This window comes from Peromyscus californicus, unplaced genomic scaffold, assembly GCF_007827085.1.
Source record: "Peromyscus californicus insignis strain IS unplaced genomic scaffold, ASM782708v3 Scaffold_3__1_contigs__length_106647218, whole genome shotgun sequence".
Lineage (NCBI taxonomy): Eukaryota > Metazoa > Chordata > Mammalia > Rodentia > Cricetidae > Peromyscus > Peromyscus californicus.
Window position 1 is genome coordinate 6,462,875 of NW_026294551.1, and position 22,392 is coordinate 6,485,266.

General features: G+C 53.8%; 1 protein-coding gene across 5 annotated transcripts in view; it reads right to left on the reverse strand.

Moving 5' to 3' along the window:
- The window catches only part of Itgb4 (integrin subunit beta 4), a 35,145-nt gene extending 13,487 nt beyond the window's left edge, over nt 1–21,658 (reverse strand). Inside the window, exons 1-26 of one of the 5 annotated variants that reach the window (XM_052757479.1) lie at nt 20,308–21,658; nt 19,966–20,145; nt 17,123–17,211; nt 15,812–15,894; nt 15,480–15,581; nt 15,126–15,330; nt 14,049–14,145; nt 13,712–13,883; nt 11,466–11,729; nt 11,111–11,200; nt 10,691–10,813; nt 10,094–10,258; nt 8,741–8,817; nt 7,145–7,347; nt 5,380–5,483; nt 5,141–5,239; nt 4,858–4,987; nt 3,714–3,836; nt 3,522–3,628; nt 2,936–2,969; nt 2,572–2,763; nt 2,185–2,288; nt 1,873–1,931; nt 1,658–1,681; nt 640–788; nt 375–554 (exon numbers count right to left, since the gene is read on the reverse strand). In XM_052757479.1, the coding sequence (XP_052613439.1) occupies nt 375–554; nt 640–788; nt 1,658–1,681; nt 1,873–1,931; nt 2,185–2,288; nt 2,572–2,763; nt 2,936–2,969; nt 3,522–3,628; nt 3,714–3,836; nt 4,858–4,987; nt 5,141–5,239; nt 5,380–5,483; nt 7,145–7,347; nt 8,741–8,817; nt 10,094–10,258; nt 10,691–10,813; nt 11,111–11,200; nt 11,466–11,729; nt 13,712–13,883; nt 14,049–14,145; nt 15,126–15,330; nt 15,480–15,581; nt 15,812–15,894; nt 17,123–17,201 (2,965 nt within the window). In that variant the 5' untranslated portion in view covers nt 17,202–17,211; nt 19,966–20,145; nt 20,308–21,658. Of the gene's footprint in view, nt 1–374; nt 555–639; nt 789–1,657; nt 1,682–1,872; nt 1,932–2,184; nt 2,289–2,571; nt 2,764–2,935; nt 2,970–3,521; nt 3,629–3,713; nt 3,837–4,857; nt 4,988–5,140; nt 5,240–5,379; nt 5,484–7,144; nt 7,348–8,740; nt 8,818–10,093; nt 10,259–10,690; nt 10,814–11,110; nt 11,201–11,465; nt 11,730–13,711; nt 13,884–14,048; nt 14,146–15,125; nt 15,331–15,479; nt 15,582–15,811; nt 15,895–17,122; nt 17,212–19,965 lie in introns of all 5 variants that reach the window. The other 4 variants (XM_052757478.1, XM_052757480.1, XM_052757481.1 and 1 more) reach the window with 4 other exon arrangements.
- Between the last annotated feature and the right edge of the window lie 734 nt (nt 21,659–22,392).

Below are 22,392 nucleotides of genomic sequence, written 5' to 3' on the forward strand. Positions count from 1 at the left end.
AATTCGTCTGAATAGGGAATGGAGAGTTGGATGTGGGCGGAAAGTTATGATAAATCTGATGGACACTCTCATCTAGACTAAGGTGTAGCTCAGTGGTAGAACACTTTCCTGGCATGTTGGGTTCCATCCCCAACACCACAAAGAAGAGGAGAGAGGGAGCAGTGAGTGTCACTTAGCCCATGTACCAGGTGCTATGCAGGAGGCACAGCTATGGCCACCTTGCGGAGGCCTGTGCCCATCTTACAGATGGAGACTCCAAGGTTCTCAGAGAGTAAATGACTGGCCCAGACCCCATGGCCCATCCCACTTCCACTTGGATATTAGAAGGATCAAGGAACCCAGACCTGGCTTCCTGGCCCCTGCCCCTGACCAACCTTGCTCCTTGATGATGGTGATGTTTACCAGGCGGCGACCAAGGGTGGCGGTACCCACGGGAACATCGATAGCCTCCACCAGCAGCTGCTTCTCATCATCATCCTCAGGCCGGATGAAGAGGGGCACTCGAACATCCACCAGCTCTACACCCTCCTGGAACTCCACCATGCCCCGGGCGTCTAGGGTGCGAGTCGGACATGGGTCTCAGGGCCACAAGGGTGGGGGGAGGACAGGTGGGGCAGCGTGAGGAGTCTGTCTCCCTACCCTGCTCTGCGGTGAGGGTGTAGTATCCAGGGGCCACCTTGAGTTCATGGAAGGACCCCTGCTCCACCTGCTTCTCCGTCAGCTTCAGTAGGGTCTGCTTGGCCGATCGGGGCGCCAACAGCACTGTGTCCACAATGGTGTGGTCTTGCCTGGGTTGGGGGAGTGTCCAAGTGGAGGAGGGGGGACAAGATGTGAGACAGCAGAAGGTCTTTAGTGTCAGGCAGTGCCAGAAGCCCGCGCTGGCTCCACTTCCTCCACCATGCAGCCAGATCACCACTACTCCTGTCCTCACCTGAGGAAGAGGCTTACCCACCCACCCACCGCACCAAGCAGGGTTGGAGAGACAAGGGCTGGGTGTGGGACAGCAAAGAGGCTCTGGCTAGGCAGCCTGGGTTCAAATTATGGGCCTGGTCCTTGATAGGACCTGGGTAACCTCTGAGCCTCAGTTTTTTCACTGGAAAATGGGATTAGCAAGGGTGATCTCTTGCAGGGTGACTGAGAGGATTGGCTGAGATGGCCAGGCACAAAGGAGTCCACTGTGAGTACTCAGAGGTACTGGCCCGAGCCTGGTCACATGTGACTCATCCCAGTTCTGACTGGTATAGGGCCCCTTCTCACACATCTTCTCCAGTAGGGGAGAAGCCACAGGACCTGCTGGTCTGCCTGTTTGGTAGCATGCCTGCTACTGAGGCTCAGCAGGAGGATCTCTGGCCCAGGACAGGAGGAACAGGGCCATGAGCCGGTGGGGCAGGGCCATGAGCCGGTGGGGCAGGGGCTGATCTATGTTTTGTTTGTTTTAGTTGAGGGTCTGATTCATGGTAAATGGGTCTCATAAGTAGTTGGATGAATGGTCCAGGAGAGGAAGGAATTAAGGGTCTAGCCGATGATAGACTTGGGGCCTTCTCTTCCTGTGGCATGATCAGAGGGGTGGAGCGGGAGTGGGTGGGTAGGAGGCTGGAACTCAGGACGACAGAGGGCAAGGGGGTGGAGCTGCTCCACTTGTGTATCTTCAACTCACCTTTTCCCGGCATTGGGTTGCTGTCTGTGGAGACAGGGAAGGGAGGGGTCATGAGCCACACGGCTTTTGGAGTGGGGCATGACCCCCTTGGGAGCTTGAATGAACAGCTCCCATCAAAACCTGGGAATCCTGGCTGCTTGATGGTAGGGCTCAGTGCAGACAGGCACACCCCCACACACACACACACACCTGACCCGGGGCTCCCCAGGACTCACCGGAACTTTGTCTGCTGGAGTTTGTGTGCACCGTTGACCTGTCTGTACACTTCATTCAGCTGTCAGGCAAGGGAAGACGGTTGAGAATGGTCCTGAGGACCCCTCAAGGTTGACTGTCATATGCCTGAGGGGTGAACCCTGAAACCCAGGCTCTGCTACCGCCCAGGGTGACCCCATGCAAGGCACATGTCCAAAGAGCCCCTCTCCCTCCTGCCTAGAAAAGTCTAGGTTCTGAAGTTGCAGTCCTCGGCTCTCCCACAGGCAGCCTTCGCACCCACACTTGGGCCCCACACAGCTGTTTCTGGTCCTCACATTTTCCTCCACCTCCTGGCGCAGCTGGTCACATTCTCGAGTGCCGGGCTTCATGAGGTTCTCAGTGCAGAGGCGGGCAAGGCGTAGAGACAGCCCGTAGGGCACTGAGTGGGAGGTATAAGCATCATTAGCCCCCCGTACAGAAGGCAGTGGAGAGTAGGACCTCCACGCACTGGGCTAAGACTGAGGACAACTGGCTGTCTGCTTTCAGTGTGCCAGGGACACACAGGCCTGAGATTTTTGGTGCCATCAGGCTGGGACAGAAATGGACTAAGTCCTGGGCCTGCACCCAACACGCGAGGAAAACAGGAAGGGTATGATCCTGGGTCAGGGGCAGGGATGCCAAGGGCACTGCCCAGAGGGGCAGCCCCCAGCCCTGGCCCTCACCAAGCTCCGTGGGGCTGGTGCTGGCGGCATGGGTGGCAAAACCAGGTCGCTGCACATTATTGGTGATCTTCCAGCGGACTGTGTCTCGGCCCTTAAGGTTTCCACTGCGGAGCATGGGCGTGTCCAGGTGGTCGGAGGCCATCAGGTTCTCCCGGAGCATATAGTGATCTTCCTTGAAGCCCACCATGTGACCTGTGGGAAAGACTCTCAGCACCAGCCCCGCCCTAGGCCTCCATAGCCACGCCCATCAGGTGGAACCCAGGGCCTCCCACTTTCTCAGCTCCTGGCCCCAACCACACTTCTCCTCCAGCCTGAAGGAAGGGCAATCCGATACCCACTGCTCACAGGTGTGCCTGGCCCATACCTCGGTTGCAGCAAGGGAGAAGCCCCAGGCAGGCCTAGGAAATAAGAGTTCGAGGTGGGATTAGGATGGTTGTTCCAGGCTAGACAGGCCTCTCCAGGTACCTCTGCTTCTAGGCCTTTTGCTGGAAGTGCACATGCTCATGTGTGTGTGTGTGTGTGTGTGTGTGTGTGTGTGTGTGTGTGTGTGTGTGTACATATGTGTGTATATGTGTGTGTATATATGTGTATGTGTGTGTGTATAGGTATGTACAGGTGTGTGTGTATACATATGTGTGTATATGTGTGTGTGTATATGTGTATGTGTGTGTGTCTGTGTGTGTATAGGTATGTACAGGGGTGTGTGTGTGTGTGTGTGTGTGTGTGTGTGTGTGTGTGTGCAGGAGTTTGAGGAGGACACCAGGTATCCTGCTCTACCACTTTCCACATCATTCCTTTGACGCAGGGCCCCTCACTGAACCCAGACTGAGTCTTAGGACGCAGGGCCCCTCACTGAACCCAGACTGAGGCTTAGGACGCAGGGCCCCTCACTGAACCCAGACTGAGGCTTAGGACGCAGGGCCCCTCACTGAACCCAGACTGAGGCTTACCTTGCAGCAGGCACAGTATTTCCAGCAGAGCAGGAGCAGCAGCGCCAGGAGCAACAGGAGGAAGATGAGCAGGGGGATGAGCCACCAGAAGGAGCCAGGAGGGCAGTCTGCAGGGTGAGGGGAGAAGGAAGGCAGTGCCCATGCCTGCCCGGGCTGCCAGGTGCCCCAGGCTGTGCCCATCTGCCAGCTCACCTTTCTCCCTGCGGACCAGCACGGTGCTGTTGGGCCCGGGACTGCCGTCGCCCTCCACGGTGTAGCTGTAAGTGCAGTCATCGTCCTCGTCTCGGAAGGAACAGTACTCGACCACCTCTTCCGCTGGACCCACAGACCATGAGCATGTCACCCTGACCCCAGCCCTCCACCCGGGGCACCCCAGGGCCCGGTGACGTATTGCCTCCTCTGTGGTCTACCATGGGGTCTGGGGGAGAGCGTAAGTCCCCTGATTAGAGAAGTCACCAGGATGAAGGGGGCTGCCCTGCCCAGGACTGGCACCAGTGACAGCCTAGCCTCAAGGCCATCTCTCCCACTTCCCTGAACTGCACACCAACCATGAGTGTGGTGTCCAGCCAGTAGAGCTGACTTAGGAGGCAAATAACATCCCATAGTCTGACTATTTGTCCCACCTGGGCCCTCCAACTCTGCTGTGAGCATGTACCATCACTCATCTGGCACCTCACTCCCAGTTCTCCCGAATCACGGGTCCCTGCTCAGCTGTGCGCCCATCACCAGCGTTCTGTGCCTCTTGCTCCAACTCTGTACCTCTAAGAGGCTTAGAATCCCCTGCCTAGGTCCTGATGCCTCTCCCAGCTAGACCGTCTGACCTCCACTCAGAGCTCAAACCCCTTCCCCAGAAGAGTAGCCCCTCTTCCTGCCAGGTTTTCCATGCCCAGACTGTCAGCACTACATCTCTCAGACCCCTTAACCTCCTCTCTCCACGCCCCCTTCCCTCCCTGTCTCTCTTTCTCTCTTTCATTTGGAGACAGTCTTACTATGTTGTCCTGGCTGTCCTGGAACTCACTATGTGGATAGAGACCTACCTGCCTCTGACTCCCAAGTACTGGTGTTAAAGATGTATGATACCATGCTGACATCCCTCTCTTCCTTCCTTCCTTCCTTTCTTTCTTTTTCTTTTTCTCTCTCTCTTTCTTTTCTTCTTTTTCCTTTCTTTTTCTTTTTGTTTGTTTGTTTTGTTTGTTTTTTTGAGACAGGGTTTCTCTGTATATCCTTGGCTGTCCTGGAACTCACTCTGTAGACCAGGCTGCCCTCAGACTCACAGAGATCCGCCTGCCTCTGCTGGGATGGAAGACGTGTGCCACCACCTCCCGGGGCCCCCTACCTTTCTTAAGCTCGTCGACCATCTTGACTTTGAAGCTGCAGTCCTCACACGTGCGCCCTTTCTTCTCCCCAGTGCCCCAGGCCTGGCACTGCACACAGGAGCGCAGGTCCTCACAGAGGCCCAGGCGGATCTGGATGGGGAGAGGAGGAACAGACAGAGACCATGCTGGTTGGACGCGACTTCTCTTGCCTGGTGCCTGCCCTCCGCCAGCTCCTCCTTCCCGCCCTCTGCTGCGCCTGGGGCTCTCACACCCACATCCCGGTGGCCGTGACCCCTGTCTCACCGCAGAGTAGTTGATCTCACAGGTGGTGTCGGTGTAGAGTGATTGCTGGTTGCAGTGGCAGCGGCCACACTCACAGAAGCCTCGGCCATTGCAGATGCCCTGGGGGCAGGAGGAGGCAGCAGTGAGCCCCAGAGCTCCATCCTTGCCTGCTCCCCTTTCCCTTCTCTCTTGGAGAGTCTGAGTGGCACCGACCAGGGCCCCTCTACTGTCTACACCGCCTGCCCCATGCCCAAGCCTACCCCATTGCTATCGATGCAGGTGGCGTTGCTGAGGGGACAGTCACAGCTGCGGCCTGTCCAACCAGGCTCACACACACACTGTCCCATGGAGCAGCGTCCTCGATCTGTAAAGAGAAGGAAGGGAGGGTAGACCCACATTGTTAGATGCAATTCAAGACCACACACGAGGGCGGGCCTCTGGGAGCCTTGAGGTAGAAGCTGCCCCTCAATGTTCTGGAATCTTCTCCCCTCTGTCCCATCTTCTACTGAAGGCTGAGTGACCATCCCCAAACACAAATCCATTCCTGTGATTCGCCTGTTCAAGAATCTCTAATGTGATATAGGCTAGAATAAGGGTGCAGATAAGAATAAATAAGAAATCAAACTGTTGGGTCTGGGGAAATGGCTCAGAGGGCCAAGGTGCTCACTGCACACATGTGATGGTCTGAGTTCAAGCACTAGAACCCACACGTGGCAGAGAAAGACAGCTCACACACCTGTCCTGGAGCGTGCATGCTTCCACCCCAATCCGTAAATAACTACCTCACTAAAGCCACGAAACTGCTACAAGGCATCCTGGAGAATCTACCAGTGAATGGTTAGGTTTCATGAGCGTGTGTAACAAGGTAAACACCCAAGCAAAAAGTGATGTGGCTCCGCCCCCAACCCAAGCCGCTTGTAGGCAGGCTCCGCTGCATTCCCCGGGGCATCTTCCTTCCCCCCTCGCTCACACTTCCACCTCTCCAGATACACCCGGCTTATGCTTTCGTTTCCCCACCACACTCTGGGAAGGACAGCTGAAGGGAAGAAACGCGAGGCAAAAACCAGATGGAGGAAGGAGGGCGGGAAGGGAGCTCAGTGGGCAGGGATGATTGCTGACAGGTTGACCTGTGAGTTCAGTCTGGAACAACATGGTGGAAAGAGAGCTGACTCCTACGAACTGTCCTCTGACCTCCATCCATAGACTATGACACACACACACACACTCACACACACACACACTCACACACACACACACACTCACACACACACAAAGGGTAATAAAAAAATTAAAAAGACAAGGATAGAGAGAGTATAACCTCCAGTGACCAGTGCACAGTGGGAGATTAATAAACATTTAATAGTTGATTTTCATTTATTCTTCTCAACTACAACTTCCACGTGCCTCCCTGCCTGAGCTGTGCCACCTCCAAGTACAGGCCTATCATCTCAGTGCTCACCAGACTATGTGACTGTACGGGCCTATCATCTCAGTGCTCACCAGACTATGTGACTGTACAGGCCTATCATCTCAGTGCTCACCAGACTATGTGACTATGCACTCACGGTGCTAGGCCCTGTGGAGATATGGAGGAGACATAATTTTGTGGCTGCCACTAGAAATTGTGTCTCAGCCGGGCGGTGGTGGCACACGCCTTTAATCCCAGCACTTGGGAGGCAGAGGCAGGTGGATCTCTGTGAGTTCGAGGCCAGCCTGGACTACAGAGTGAGTTCCAGGAAAGGCGCAAAGGCTACACAGAGAAATTGTGTCTCTTTGGAGAGAAGAAAGATTGTTCCCATGTTCCTGTCAACCTTTGGGGGTTGAACCAGATAGTCTCCATCTTGAGTGGAGACCCGAGTTTCCAGGGAGTGGGGGTCTTTGTGGCTGTCAGGGGCCTTGGTCATGGACACTGCAGATGAGGGGAGGGAGGTCCAGACTGTGGCTGAACCTGAGCTGGGGGGAGGGGCTCTGCCTCTACCAAGTACCCTCCCTGCCGTCAGTGCTGGTCAAGGCTGCCGAGCTCACCATTGCACAGGAATCCAGAGGTGCGGGGACACTGGAAGTTGTCGTACTCGCAGAAGTGACCCTCATAGCGGCCTTCGCCGTAGCACACACAGCGTCCACACTGGCACTCGCCGCGGCCGGAGCAGGGTTTGTCCTCCCCCTCACGCAGGCAGGGCTGCGTGTCGCTCAGAGAGCCCGTGGAGCAGTTACAGGTCTTGCCACTCCTGAGGGAGAAACTGGTCACTTCTGCACAGCCTGGGAGGAAGCCTGGGGGCTTTTAGGCTCCTGTTTTGCAGACCGCAAAACTGAGGCTCCGGAAAAGCAGAGGCGTGTCTGAGTCACGCAGACAGCAGTGAGCGGCTCAGCTGAAACCCGAACCTCAGGGTCCTGCCGTCTGCTCCCTGTCTCCCTTCAGTGTCCGTCTGTCTTAAGTCACGACAGACTTGCTCAGTATCTCAGGGTGGTTTGACTTGTCTGTGCTTTCGTCGTCAGGTGGGGTCTTTCTAGGAGGCCCTGGCTGGCTTGGAACTCACTAAGAAGACTAGCCTTGTTTTGCGCAGGCGCTCCCGCTGCCTGCCCGGGGCTGGGATCACAAGCTGGCATCGCCACACCTGGCAAAGGAGGATTTGCTGCTTCTTTACGGTCTCCTTATACCGCCCAGGTTCCAAACTTCTGGGCTTGGGGAATCCTCTTGCCTCAGCTCCCCCAATAACCACGTGGTCTGTACGTGGACCACGGCAGCCAGCAAGTCTTGGGGTTTTAAAAACTCTCACTAACACTCATCTACAAGCTAATTTCTTTTCTTTCTGAGACAAGGTCTCACTACGTAGGCCTGACTGGCTTGGAACTTGCTATGTAGCCCAGGCTGGCCTCAACGTCTCAGAGACCCACCCGACTCTTCCTCCCGAGTGCTGGGATGAAAGGTGTGAGCCACCGTATCTGCCACTAAGTTCACTTCCGATTAGGTGGTCTGTCTGTCTGCATGCGGTGGAGAAGACAGGAAGTGAAGAGCTAGCCTCACCTGCTCTCAACACCCAGCCCCTGCCAGCCACCTTGTCCCTGTCCTAGCAGAGAGACACCCAGAAATAGCCCGTATGTCCGTCCATGTGTGGATGTGTCTCAGTTTACGACGGGGTTAGGCCCCACAAATCTATTGTAAATTGAGTCACATTTACAGCACCTCACCTGGTTACAGTGTAGCCTAGTCCAGCCTAATGTCAGTCACTTTCGCACCCCTGTAAGGTGTAAGAAGCGGGGGGGAGACCAGAGAGGCCTGGTGGCGTAGACCCACAGTCGTAGGACGTGGGAGTCTGAGACAGGACGGAGTTTGAGGCCAGTCTGCCCTACACAGTAAAACTTTACCACAGCAATGGCAATAGACCAGTACAAACAACCCCACCAAGCAAGCAGAATAAAGCAAGCCCAGAACAGACTGAGTCAGACTCAGTAAGGAAGGACCACCCTAAATAGTTTGAAGTAGACCCACACAACAGCTGAGTGTCCCGTTCCCCTCCTCCAGCCCGTCCTAGGATCTGCCATCACACCCTTAGTGGAGTGGATACCCCGGGGCTGCCCTATGGCTGAACATCTCAGGGTAGGCTTCCCTCCCCCACTCACCAGCCCTCATTGCACACACAGTGTCCACACATGAAGTCTCCTCTGTAGTGGCATCGAGCTGACCGCACTTCCTTTTGCTGCAACAAGACCATGGTGTGTGCACATGTTGTGGAATATTATTTTAACTATGTAAAGACATGTTACATTTGTTTGTGCTGTGGAATATTGCTTTAACTGTGTATGTAAAGGTGTGTTACATTGGTGTTGCTGCATTTGTTTAATTATGTAAAGATGTGTCACATTTGAGCCGGGCGGTGGTGGCACACGTCTTTAATCCCAGCACTTGGGAGGCAGAAGCAGGCAGATCTCTGTGAGCTCAAGGCCAGCCTGGGCTACAGAGTGAGTTCTAGGATAGCCAAGGCTACACAGAGAAACCCTGTCTCAAACAAACAAACAAACAAAAAGATGTGTTGCATTTGTTTCACCTTGCCTGCTCAAGGCACCTGATTGGTCTAATAAAAAGCTGAATGGCCAATAGCTAGGCAGGAGAGGGACAGGCGGGGCTGGTGGGCAGAGAGAATAAGTAGGAGGAGAAAGCTGGGCTCTAGAGAGAAGGAGGGAGAAAGAGAGGGACACGCTCCGAGCCAGCCAGCCAGCTGCCAGCCAGCTAGACAGACACGGACATACAGACAGAAAGAAAGGTAAAAAGCCCTGAGGCAAAACACAGATCAAGAGAAACAAGTTAAGTTATAAGAACTAGTGGGTCGAGCATAAGACAAGGCTGAGCATTCATAACAAAATACAAATCTCCATGTCATGATTTGAGGGCTGGTTGGTGGCCCAAAAGAAAAGGCCTGCTACATGCATAGAGGGCAAGGACAGAGACATTGGGCACATTTAGGGGTGGGGGACAAGGTCTCGCTATGTAGCTGAGGTGGGTCTGGAACTTCCTTTTAGTTTTTCCTTTCTCTCTCTCTCTCTGTCTCTCTCTGTCTGTCTCTCTGTCTCTCTGTCTCTCTGTCTCTCTGTCTCTCTCTCTCTCTCTCTCGACAGGGTTTCTCTGTGTAGCCCTGGCTGTCTGGAACTTGCTCTGTAAACCAGGCTGGCAACTCAGAGATCTGTCTGTCTGTGCCTCCTGAGTGCTGGGATTAAAGGTGTGTGCCATCAGCGCCCTACTGGAACTTTCTATATAGCCCAAACTGGCCTCAAACTTGTGGTTTTCTTTGCCAGCCTCCTAAATGCTTGGGTTACAGGTGTTTCTGTTATGTCTGGCTTTGCCACTGGGTGTTTCTGCTGTTTTCTGTGACTTGGGATAGCTCTCCAGGGATATGGGCCCACAGAAGTTTCCATCTCATTTACGCAGGGTCTTGGTGCTTGGCTCAGTCCCTCCCTCACAGCAGTACTGAATCTTACCAGCTCACAGGGGCACACATCACAGATGACGCTCGCGTCTATCCGGAGGCCATCGGAGAAGGAAGGTTTTAGATGGATGTTGCCTCTTTGGTCTTCCTCTGCCAGCTGGCACACATGTGTCCCATCTATGTCCTCCACTGCCCGAAGCTGTACATTGTATGTGCCCTGTGGGGATCCTGCTGTCAGCCAAGGCAGGCTTTGCCCTGATGATCAGGGGTACCAGTGCCCAAAGCCCTTGGCCCTCAGGCTTCTGGGATGGATCTGTGTTCGGATCCCTAGCTCCCCAGCTGCCCTTGTTAGGGCTGTGGATTCCTTCTTTTTTTTTTTTTTTTTTTTTTTTTTCAGTAGCTGTTAGTGTCAGAACAAGAGTCTCTCTGGCTCTGGAGCATTAGCCTGCTTGCTCACCTCAGCAATCTTTAGCGCTGTACATTCTTACTTACCCCCACCACACGGACAAAGCAGAGGATTGTGAAAACTCATCCAAGAGGATGATGCCAGAAGGTTTGAACCCCGGGGGCCATGCGTGCCCCTTGTCAGAAGATGTACTCCTGGATGCTATGCCTAACTGCCCTCTCTACTGTGCCCACGGGAGCGTACCACTTCTCCCCGCTTGATGTGAAAGGACCCAGTCTCTGTCTTCTGGAATGTATCGGAGGTGACCTCCGTCCTCAGGCCTCGTGGGCTGTCCAGAGCCCGGATATCCAGGTTGGAGCGAATTCGCTGAAGGAAGGAGAAGAAGTAATCAGGGATCTGTGTGGAGCCGGGGCTCACCCACCTTGGCCTTGGCCTGACTGTTCTTCATCCCAACTCACATGGAAGACAGATGTGAGTGTGTACGTGATCACAATGGCTGACCTTGTGAGCCTAGGGCCACGGCTTAGTAGACTCCTCAGGCTCCTAAGGTTGGCCAGAGACCCTACCTCATGGCCTATCCCAGACTCATGTGTCAACCTTCTTGCCCACTCTCCTCCCCTGTCCCAGAAGGGCTCAACCTCTGCAGCCCACATGGCTTCTCACATAGAAGGCCTCCTCCAGCAGCTCCACGATGTTGGATGAATCCTCCTGCAGCACTCCCAGTGAGGAGACAGGGAAATACTTATGAAGTTTCTGCAGGAGACGACACAGGCCTTGGGTTAATGTATATTCATCAGTCCTACTCTGCACACAGTAAAACTAGGCACTGAGCCTGCTAGTGTGTTCCGGGACCCACCCTCTCAGCTGCTTGGGAGTTCAGTTGGGGGATGGGAGAGGGACCTTCTCACCAGAGCCCACTCCTAGGGACCCAGAAGCTTTGGGAAGGGAGGGAGGTCTGAGAAGTTCCATTCCCCCCCCCCGCACTGTCCCCACTTGACCAGGGGCCCAGGCCTCACACCTCATAGTAGCTGTAAGAGTAGTTGGTGACGGCAAAGATGGGTATGATGTTGTGTTTGGCGAGCAGGCGCACCAGTGTGGGCACAGACGGGTAGTCCTGTGTCTTGTACTGGGTGTAGGTGCCTGTGGCATCCAGGTGGCACTTCTCATCATTACGGTTCATGATGCCAGCCAGCACATTGGCACCATCAGCCTCATAGTGGAAGGCAGACTCGGTGGAGAACACCAGCAGGTGGGTGCTGTCAGCCCTCCAGCCGATGTCCCTCTGGAAGGCAAGGATGGCCATGCGCACTAAGCTGGCTGCTTGCTGAGGACTTACATTCCTCCATCATATAGGAAAGAGGAGCGGTTGCCAACAGGAGGCTGGACCGAAGCCACAGGATTAACAGCATGTGCCATCATGGCAGCATGTGAATGACCACAGTGAAAACCGGACAGTGACGATGAGGGATGGGGAAACAAGTGCTGAGTGCGTGCACACTACGTGTGTGCACACCATGGGCACCACGGAAAGAGTCAGGCCTCATACACTGGGACAGTGCCTCACCCCAAGCCCTGAGCCACACTGCAAGAATAGTTTAGATGCACAGGAAAAATGTCCACAGCACCATGTCAAATGAAACAGGCAGACCGAATGACCTAGAGCAGCTGTGGAGGTTTGAATAGGAACGGCCGCCATTGGCTCATGTATTGAATGAATGCTTGGTCAAGGGAGTGGCACTACTTGGGAGGGATTAGTAGGTGTGGCCTTGTTGGCCAGGCCCAGGTTCTCTCTCTTCCTGCCTGTGGGTGTGGATGTAGAACTCTCAGCTCCATTTCCATGACTGCGTAGAACCAGCACCATGTCTGACTGTGTGCCGCCATGCTTCCTGCCATGATGATAATGGACTAAAGTTCTGAAACTGTAAGCCAGTCCCAATTAAATGTTTTCCTTTATAAGAGTTGCTGTGTTCATGATGTCCCTTCACAGCAATAGAACACTGACTAAGACAGCAGTGTATGGCAAATAATTTGAAAGAGCACATAGGGCAACTTTGTTTTTAAGACAAGGCCTTGCCTCATAGCCCAGGCTGACCTCAAATTTGTCATCTTCCTGCCTTAGCCTCCTGAGTACTGGGATTACAGCCACCATATCCAGCACGATTTTGGGGGATTTTTATGTTTGTTTTATTTTTGTTTTTATGAGACAGGGTTTCTCTGTGTAACCCTGGCTGTTCTGGAACTTACTCTGTAGACCAAGGTGGCCTACCTCTGCCTCCTGATTGCTGGGATTAAAAGCATGCACCATAATGCCTGGCCTGTTTTATTTTTTAGGATCTCATGTAGCCCATGCTGGTTTTGAACTCAGTAGGTTGCTGAGGGTGAACTTGGACTCCTGACGATCCTGCCTCCATTTCTCAAGTGCTGGGATTTTGGATATATTCCACCCTGCTTGGCTTTATACAGTGTGGTTTCAAAAACTGCACTTATGATAGTATTAAGTGAAGAAAAAAAAAAAGGGCCGAGTTTCAGAATTTTAGGTAAAACAATCCCACTACATAAGATGTGGAAAGAGGAACAGACCGTACCGACAGCTATCAAGGGGATGGTTATCGGCTGTTGGTGGAGTTATAGGCAATTTTTGTTTTCTAATTTATCTGCAATATGGATAGGTTATTTTCAAAATGGAAAAAAATGATGTAGGCATAAAAACAAGGGACCGTTTTATCTGCTGGCACTGGGTCAGAGAGACGGCTCATCAGGTAACGGTGCTTGTCTTCAAGCCTGGCAACCTGAGTTCTATCCCTCGAGCACGGGCAAAGTAGAGAACTGACTCCTAAAAGTTGTTCTCTGACCTCTGCATGCACACCTCCATACTGTGGCATGCACACACATAAATAGTTACCTGCCAGCATGGTTGGAGATTGGGCAGTTTGCAGATGTGGGAGATGATCTGGTGGACTAGTGTCAGGACCCTGAATATTCAGAACAACTAGACCCATGTCTGCCTCACTGACCAACACAAAAACAGGTTGTGACTGCTCACTCAGGTATGGACCCTGACTCCCAGCATATCAAAACTAGGATTAGAATTAAGGAAGGGCCACTGGAATGTCTGGTGATCTTAAGGAATGGGGTCCAGGCCTCTGGGGAGCCCCCCTAAGGGATTCTGAGCCTAACGGTGGTGGGACAGGCCATCAGCAGTTTATTCCTTCCCAGAAGGCTGCAGCCCTGGCCTAGGCTGGCAGGGTCCCTCCGGATACTCACTGTGCATACAGCGGTCTGCAGGATGGCATCGAAGCCCCCTTCAGGAGCATCCAGGTTGCCTGAGATCCGCTCTCCTTGCAGTTTGTCCAAGAATTCTTCCACACTCTCTGTCAAGCTGATGACATTCTTGAAGGAGAATGGGGGGTCGCTGTTGGGCCAGGGCTCCTTCAGCCTGGACAGAGGTGGACATAGAGCCAGTGTCAGGGAAGGGCCAGGTCCCACATGCTCCAGTGCCCATGACTCATTCTGGTTAGAGGAGAACTCTAAGTGCCATCATGAGAGGAGGTAGAACACATGGCCAGGACCCCTGCCCACCCAGACCCACTCAACCACTCACTTCTCAGGCCTCATGTCCGTCTGAGGGACACTGACTTTGTCCACAAACTTTCCAAATCCAATAGTGTAGTCACTGGTGAGCTGGCGCAGGATCCTGGCTAGGCATCAGGAGAAAAGAAAGACTGCTGAGTCCCAGCAACCCCACAGGGGACCCCGTGCTGGCTCAGGAAGCAGGAAGCCGGCAAATGCAACCTCCTGTAAACACTGCATGCTGAACAGCAGCTCATGGACTCATAGCTTTTGTTCTAATATTTAAAAAAAAATTATTTTATGTACATAGTGTTTGGCTTGCATATATGTCTATGCACCATGAGGGGGCTTGGTGTCCATGGAAGCCTGAAGAGGGATCAGATCCTCTGGAACTGGGGTTATAGATGGTTGTGAGCTGCCATGTGGGTGCTGGGAATTGAACCTGGGTCCTCCGGAAGAGCAGCCAGTGCTCTTAACCACTGAGCCATCTCTCCGGCCCCTGTAGAACCATTTCTACAGCTCCATTTGTTCAGATGTACAGTTGGGGGAATGAGACTGGAGGGGACTTAGAATTGTGCATTTAGAAATAGTGGGACAAGCCAGGTGGTGGTGGCACACTCCTTAATCCCAGCACTCATGAAGGAGAGGCAGGTGGATCTCTGAGTTTGAGGCCAGCCTGGTTTATAGAGTGACTTCCAGGACAGCCAGGGCTTTACAGAGAGACCCTGTCTCAAAACAAAACAAAAGAAGCAAATAAACGAAAAGAAGAAAAGAAAGGAAATAGTGAGGCAGCTGGCACTGAACTCCGTTTACTCTGCACCACTGACATACCCACGATCTTGTGGCATGGGGCGCCCTCTTTGTCAGGGCCAGATGGCTTGGCTCCTTGCTATTCTTGGGCCTCCTGTGAAATCTCTAATAGTGTGCAGAGTCTGGCCCGAATCTCCCTCTGTGGATGGGGGCTCTTTGAGGTGTGGGGGGGGTAGGTGGGGGGTGCTCAGATATTTTGTCTTTCCACAAGGTTATGTGCAGCTGTCCTGTGTCTTGGCCTCCTGAGCTAGCTGGGCGAACTCCACCCCACCCCCTCCTCTCCACACTGTGGCCATACCCAGGTTCTGCCCCATCTGCTTGAGGTTGTCCAGATCGTCAGACATGGAGTTGGAGAAGTCCATGAGGATATACAGATCCATGGGGCTCTCCTGGGGCTCAAACACCTTGAACACAAAGTTACGCTCCTCCCCCGGTCGCAGCCGGACGTGCAGGCCTTGGGGAGACACCTGGCTGCGGTGCAGGGCGGTGTCAATCTGGGTGTTCTGTGTCCAAAAGTGGGGCAGTTTATTAGAAGGTCACTCTGGAGACCTGAGAGGGGCATCTCAGGCCTGCCACGGGGCACCATGGTCCTCAGAACCAGCCAGTCTTACACGTGGAGAACCCAACCAGCCTTCCACCCCGCTCCAGGCACCTCTGTGATGTCAAGGCTGCTCTCCATGACCAGCACGCTCTCTCCCCAGCAGCCTGCGGCCAGAAGCTCCGCCTGGGTGTTGCATCGCCTCTCCTTGAACAGCTGGCCAGAAGCAGATGGGCTCAGTGCAGGTGATGGCCAACCCCTGGTCGTCCCAATCCCGGTTGGTTTCCTCCTGATACTTCCAACCCTCACCTCTTCTCCCACACCCATCTGGCCCGGGGCTAGGCTGGGCCAGCGGAGAGAGTGAAGTTGGCCAGAGCCAGTGGTGGGGCGTGGGGTGGTAGGTGGTGGCTCAGGCTGGCCCAGAAAGCCTAGAGGTAGTGGCTCACCTCGTCTGTGCAGTAGGCACAGCTCTTGTCCACACGGATGCACTCCGTACAACTCTTCACCTGAGCCTTCTTGCAGCGGTTGGCTGGTGAGCAGAGGGCACATGAAGGTCACCAGGGACCATCCTTCCTCAACTGTACCCTCACCCCAGAGAAGTGTGGATTCTCTCTCCCAAACTTATAGAGGAGAAAACGGTCTATTCCATACAGCACAGCTAGGGATGAGCAGAGCAGCCCTCGAACCTGGAAATTTCTACTTAAGTCGGGAGGATGGAGAGGGAAAATGAAAGTGCCAGCTTTGCTGGATAGACCACCCTTGCCGTTCAGCCTTTCCAGGCACATAGCCTGTAGCCCTCAGTGCAGATCAATACACAACGGCAGACTTCCTTAAAACATCATGAGGTTTTTTTATTATTACTATTCTTTTTTGGTAACTTGATTGCGTAGTTCCCAAGCGTGAACTTTGTAGATGACATCTTGTCTCAATGTCAAAAGGTTGGCTGTAATTGTTAGGCCCTACAAAAGCTCCCATCTGTCCAGACTCCTGTGACAGGCCACATCCACCATCCCCTGCCCTTTGCCAGGCCCTCTTCATTATGGCTTGTGCTTCCTAGACTGTTGCCAGGGGACTGGTCTGTCCCCTGAACCTCCTCTAGGGAGGGGACTATCTGTCTTATTTATCACAGGACCCTTGTGCCTAGCACAAGGCTGGGCACACAGAAGGTTCTCAGTAAGTGAACTAAAGCCCTCAATTTACACAAAGGTTGTTGGGCTCTCCTGGGTTCTGTCTAGTTAGAATCACAATAAGGCTTGACGAGCTGCACCAGAGCGCACAGTAAGGGCTGGCTTGGACTCCAGGCCATGGTTCCCTGGTCAGGGTTTAGCAATGGTTCTGAGGAGGTGAGGGAAGCCCCGACTCCCTGTGGTTGTCAGTTTCTGTGGTGTAAATATTCCCACCATAGTCTTCTCTAAGAAATGAACATGACCTCACCTGGCATGGAAAACCTGGTAGGAGCCATTTCCTAACTGGGGACACCCGAGAGAGTAGTTGGTATGTTAGCGGTCTCCTTCCAGGTTCCCCTAACACTCACAGCTCCACAACTGAGGCCTCAGCTCTGACTCTGAATGGGCACCTTACCTCCCTCTCTATTCCCAGCCACCAAGGAGGGCTTACAACTATCAGAGGTGGAGGGCATGGACCCTCAGGTTCTCTAGCTCGAGTGGCGGCCAGGGGTCAGTTGTTGAGTGACTGACCTCTGCAGGGTCATGTCTTAGGAGCTGCCTAGAGGGGCCCGTGGGGATGTTCGGACTCACCCATGTTTCCAGGAAGACTGGCACTCAACATTGCTGCCAGCAGCAGCTTCACCCACGGGCTGGAACATGGCGCTGCCATCCTCCTCTTCCTGCAAGACCACAACAAGGACACACGATGCCACTATGGACTTGGTCTGCGGCATCGGCTCCCTGGATCCCCACCAGAGCTCCGCAGGGGAGACAGTCTTGTCCAAGTGTGGAAATGGAGGCTCAACCCGGGCATGGTGGATCATGCTTATCATCAGAGCACATGAGAATGAAGAGACAGATGGAGGCTGTCATGGGTTAGGTGACCACCGAGAGTGCTCTGCTTGTGAATGACAGAGACAGTAGTCTTATACCTGTCTGCTCCACCACCCCTTTCTTGCCATTCCAGCAGTGACCACATACCCCTGATACCGCTGCCCTGCCTGAGGAAGACCTCTCTGGCCTTTGTGAACTATGGGTTCTGAGACTGATCCATTGCTAGGTCTCTTGGAGCTGGTCTCAGTGAGGGTAGGGTGAGCTTTTATTCTGTCCTTGCCCGTCCATTCCCAGTGGGCAAAAATATGGTCTCTCAGTAAGTGGGCGTCCTTCACAGGGGCTCTGACTGCACCTGCCTGCTGCCCACTCTGGACCAGCTGTCTTGCTCTTTGTGAGAAGAATGGGACTAAGAGGGGAGCTACTGGCTTGGGAGTGGTGCTGCCTGGGTTCCACACCGCCTGCTTCTTCTTCAGTGTGGCATCTAAATGTCCTGCTTTTCTCCCAACTTCTACCTACCCCAGAGCTGAGTTTTCAGGGCCCCTGAGCAGGGTCCGGGGTGAGTTTAGAAGCCCCTGCTGCCCACTCTCACACACACGGTGGCCTTTGGCTCACCATCAAACCATTCTAGTATATCAGTAACCTTCCAAGTCTTTGAAAAGATGGGCAGCCCGAAGTCTTATAAAGAAAGAGGCTGGACCCAGAGCTACCGAGGCCTTCATAGAGGAGGGCAAAGGCCAGGGTCACACCTCTTTTTTTTTTTTTTTTTCTTCAGGACAGGGTTTCTCTGTCCTGGATCTCGTTCTGTAGACCAGACTGGCCTTGAACTCACAGAGATCCACCTGTCTCTGCCTCCTGACTGCTTGGATGAAAGGTGTGTGCCACCCACCACCACCTGGCAAGGCCAGGGTCACACTTCTTTTTCTAGGGCCAGAACTCCCAGGGACCCAGACAAGGCCACATCCACTGACCCTGCTCCTTGGATTCTTTCTTGGCAACCCCAGTTTGTAGAGCAGGGAGAGCCCCAGAGTTTTCTGTTCAGAAAATAAAGTAGGGTACACTGTCCCCTGCACCCAAGGCATGGTCCCCAGGGAGGCAGACAGCAGCCCCAGCATATCCATAGGCAGAAAGCCAGCATAGAGAAGCCACCTTAGCAGGGCAGTGGCTAGAAGGGAGCCCTGAATCAGCAGAGGGGTGGCTGCTGGGAGAAATCAGTTTCTTGCAGCCTTGGGCGTAGGCACCACACCCACATGCTACACAATGCAAGCTGCAGATTTGGCCTCCCTGGGGGCACCATTACCTAGACAGGTATGGGCACTGGAGAGACAAATCCAGCTCTTTTCACAGGCCCAGCACATGGAGCTGTCACCAACAGCCGAGACAGCAACACATACCCAACACTTTAGGCCAGTGTTACCACCCCATCTGCACAGGACCCCTGCAGGAGAGACTTGTCTGCGTATGCTTTAGGACAGGAGGCTCTGGGGTTTCCTCCCCATCCAGCAGTCAGCATTGGGAGGGTCTGGTGGGGGATTTGGGGACAGCACAGATTCCATACTAAACCTACACACACACACACACACACACACACACACACACACAAGCTATAAAATGGCAATTAAGGACCTAGGTAGACACTCTGCTTTCTTTGACTCAAATTTGTATTTTAAAAGTTCTAAAAGTAGTGACCTATTATAGAAACGATGAGATTTCACACAAAGATTAGGACTGTGGATGCCATCAGAGTATGTGGCCTTGGCAGGCTGGGCGGAGCAGACAGGACAGCAGTTCTTGAAGCTGCCCTGTCACCTATTAGAAATCAGGGTTAAGGAGTCAAACACTCCTTTCCTGCCACCCCTGCCCACAGCCCCTAGGAGACTCAGTCTTCACTTTTCTGATGAGGACAGAAACAAACGGGCTACCTGGGTGGAAGCCTGTGCTCAGGGTGTGGCCAGTCTGTGTGGGGGAAGGAAGAGGTCTGTCCCTGCTCTTGGGAACCACCTGGAGTCCCAGGCCACGGTGACAGCCAGAAGGCTACCCCCAGAGACTGTGGGGAGGAGTGCAGAGCGGGGCCGTGCTTGCAGGGCTACTGGGAGAGATTCTGAAAGCTCCCCGAGAAAAGGCGCCTGGAGTGGGCTTTGGGAAGGGAGCAGGCTAATGGCCTGCCAAGAGGAAAATTAGGGACTCCCCACATCCCCCGCATGCACTGGGTCACCACACAGCAGATCACCGAGGGGAAGCAGACACCCAGGGGGCCGCTGAGCCCCCAGCCTCTACCCACTCCCACTACACACCTACCCAGTGTCCTCCTTTAGCAGGGGCATCTGATGGCCAACCATCCTTCCCTCATCCCAACCACCCTGCTCCCAGTTGCCCCCTGCACACACCCTGGCAAGCCTGGCACCTGTCCTGGCAGCATGGGCAGAGAGAGCCAGGGCCTGCCAATCTTCAGGGAAGGAACGGGGAAACAAAAGCCAGGCAGGTTCTCTACGCGGCCCCGGGCAGGAGTGGGTACTCCCTTTCCTTGCCAGCCCTGGCGTCCCGGGGCACGGGGGCAGGCGGCGTGCCCTTGGACGCCTGCTCCCGGAGGGAACTGCACCTACCTTGCTGGGGGCCTGGGCTGCGCTGGGTCGAGCTGAGAGCTGAGCGCGCGGGCGAGCCCGGAGGGGCAGCAGGACGGGCGGTGGCGGGCGGGAGCCGGCAGTGCTTTATGGACGGGCGGCGCAGGTAGGAAGGAGGCGCTGGTGAGTCAGGCGGGCTGCATTCCTGCGCCCTGCGCGCACCTGTCGGGGCAGGAGCTGGGGTGTCGCCGCAGCCGCCAGGCCCGCCCCCCGGAAAGGGCTGCGGCTCCCGCGGCGCCGGCCCCGAGCCCCGAGCTGCCGCGAGGGTACTGGAGGAGGAGTCACCCCTATCCGCAGCTCAGACCCGGGCTCCGTCCTCCTCACCCGTCCAGGCTCCGCGATCTGGTGCCCCGGCCGTTCCGGGTCGCGGGGCGGCTTCTTAATACACAGCTTCTGGGCAGTGAGCCCAGCTGGGCCGGTCCCGCTGCCTCGACGGCCATCGGGTCCTGCACCACCCTCTCCGCGTCCTGCCCCAAACCGGTAGGGAGATTCAGCACTCCTGGGCTGCTGGCCTCCGGGTCCTCTCAGCCTCTACAATGTGGCTAGAGGAACCGATAGGCAAGGGCTGGGTCCTCTAGGTTCCTTCAGATACTCAAATCTCCCTAAAATGTAATAGTCTTACACTTTACAAGTAGAGAGCACGTGACCTAGCGTGGAGTAACACTCATGGCTTGTTACAATGTTGGCGACAAGCTGATTCACAAATCTTACTCTCGCTGCAGACTCTCAAACGCCTTCAGGCCCCGCTTCTGTTTAATAATGAGCCTTTTGAGGTGCGGCAAGACCCCAACTCGATTCTCTCTATCTAGTCTCACGTACTAGCCATGTCCCGCAGGACCTGACACACCAATCAGTCCAGCCTCTAAATCTGGGGGCTTCAAACTTCCCAAGTGTCACAACCTTGGCATGCCGACTTGAAACTCAGCCTGATTTATCCTTACCCTTAGAGACCCTGGACTAATGTAACAAGATCTTAAGATTTCCTTGACTTCCCACATCCTCCGTTGGTTTATACGTCCAAGAATATGGCCTTTTCTCACCCAGGCTAGTCTTGAACTTGTGGCAATTCTCCTGCCTCTACCCCGCAAGTGCTGGGATTACAGGCATTCACACCTGCTCTTTTATCCTTTTCCTTCGTTGTGGTGTTTGGGGTAGAACCTAGGTCTTCATATATGTCAAACATGTACTCTACCACTGGACTCTACCTCTGGACTAGGATATGGCTTCCTCATGGTATTTGCTATACTGGTTTGAACCGGTTGTCCCACTGACTGTAAACCCTGAGAGCAGATGTTTTCTGCCCCCTGGGGTGACCCAAGTCAGGAGAGGTGAGGAGAACAATGTCCAGGTCTGGGCTATAAAAGAGTGCTTTCCTCACGGCCTCAGCCCTGATGCCTGGTACATAGTAGGAACTCAATAAAAGTGTGGGTGGGCAAGATGGCTTGATGGGTCAAGGGGCTTGCTGCCAAACCTAATGACCTGAGTTTGATCCCTGGTGGAACTCATTCTCACAAGTCTTCTATGGTTATTTACATCCACCCCACCCTCCCAAATAAACAAATGTAAAATATGGTGGTACAGGCCTTTAATTCCAGCACTCAGGAAGCAGAGGCAGATGGATCTCTGTGAGTTCAAGGCCAGCCTGGTCTACAAAGAGAGTTTCAGGCTAGCCAGAGCTACAAGACCCTGCCTCAAAAATAGTACTAATAAAAATAAATCTTAAGAAGACTGTTAGATAGCCTCCCTGAGTACCACCCCCCCCCCCCCCCCCCGATTAAATCTAAGGCCTCATCTATAAATGGATCCATGTGTTACTAACTCTAAGCACTCACTGCAAATTCATGAGCCATGGTCACCACCGGGCAGCCCTGCCCAGCCATCTGAGAGCCGTACTGCGCTGGCTAGGTGCCTGGAGAAGCTTGTTCCTGAATGTGGGGACAGTAGGGGAAGGAGCTCAGTGTGTTCTCAGCACTCAGTTGTATGTGCCTGGTCAGTTCAGTGCCTTGTGGACACCAGCCACTCCAGCAGGCGGCACCCAGTCCACTCTCGAGATGAAGAGCTCTACATGTTAATTTAAAAATAGTTATTTAAGGGCTGGAGAGATGGCTCAGAGGTTAAGAGCACCGACTGCTCTTCCAGAGGTCCTGAGTTCAATTCCCAGCACCCACATGGTGGCTCACAACCATCTGTAATGAGATCTGGCACCCTCTCCTGTATACATAATAAATAAATAAATAAATCTTAAAAAAAAATAGTTATTTAAAAAAAAATAAAGTGTTTGCTGTTCTTCAAAATAAATAATAAACCAATGGTATTTTCTCCAGGGCCACTATTTCTAGCCCACTAGCTTGATGGTAAGATCTAAGTGTATATATGTGTATGTGTGTGTGTGTGTGTATATACATACAT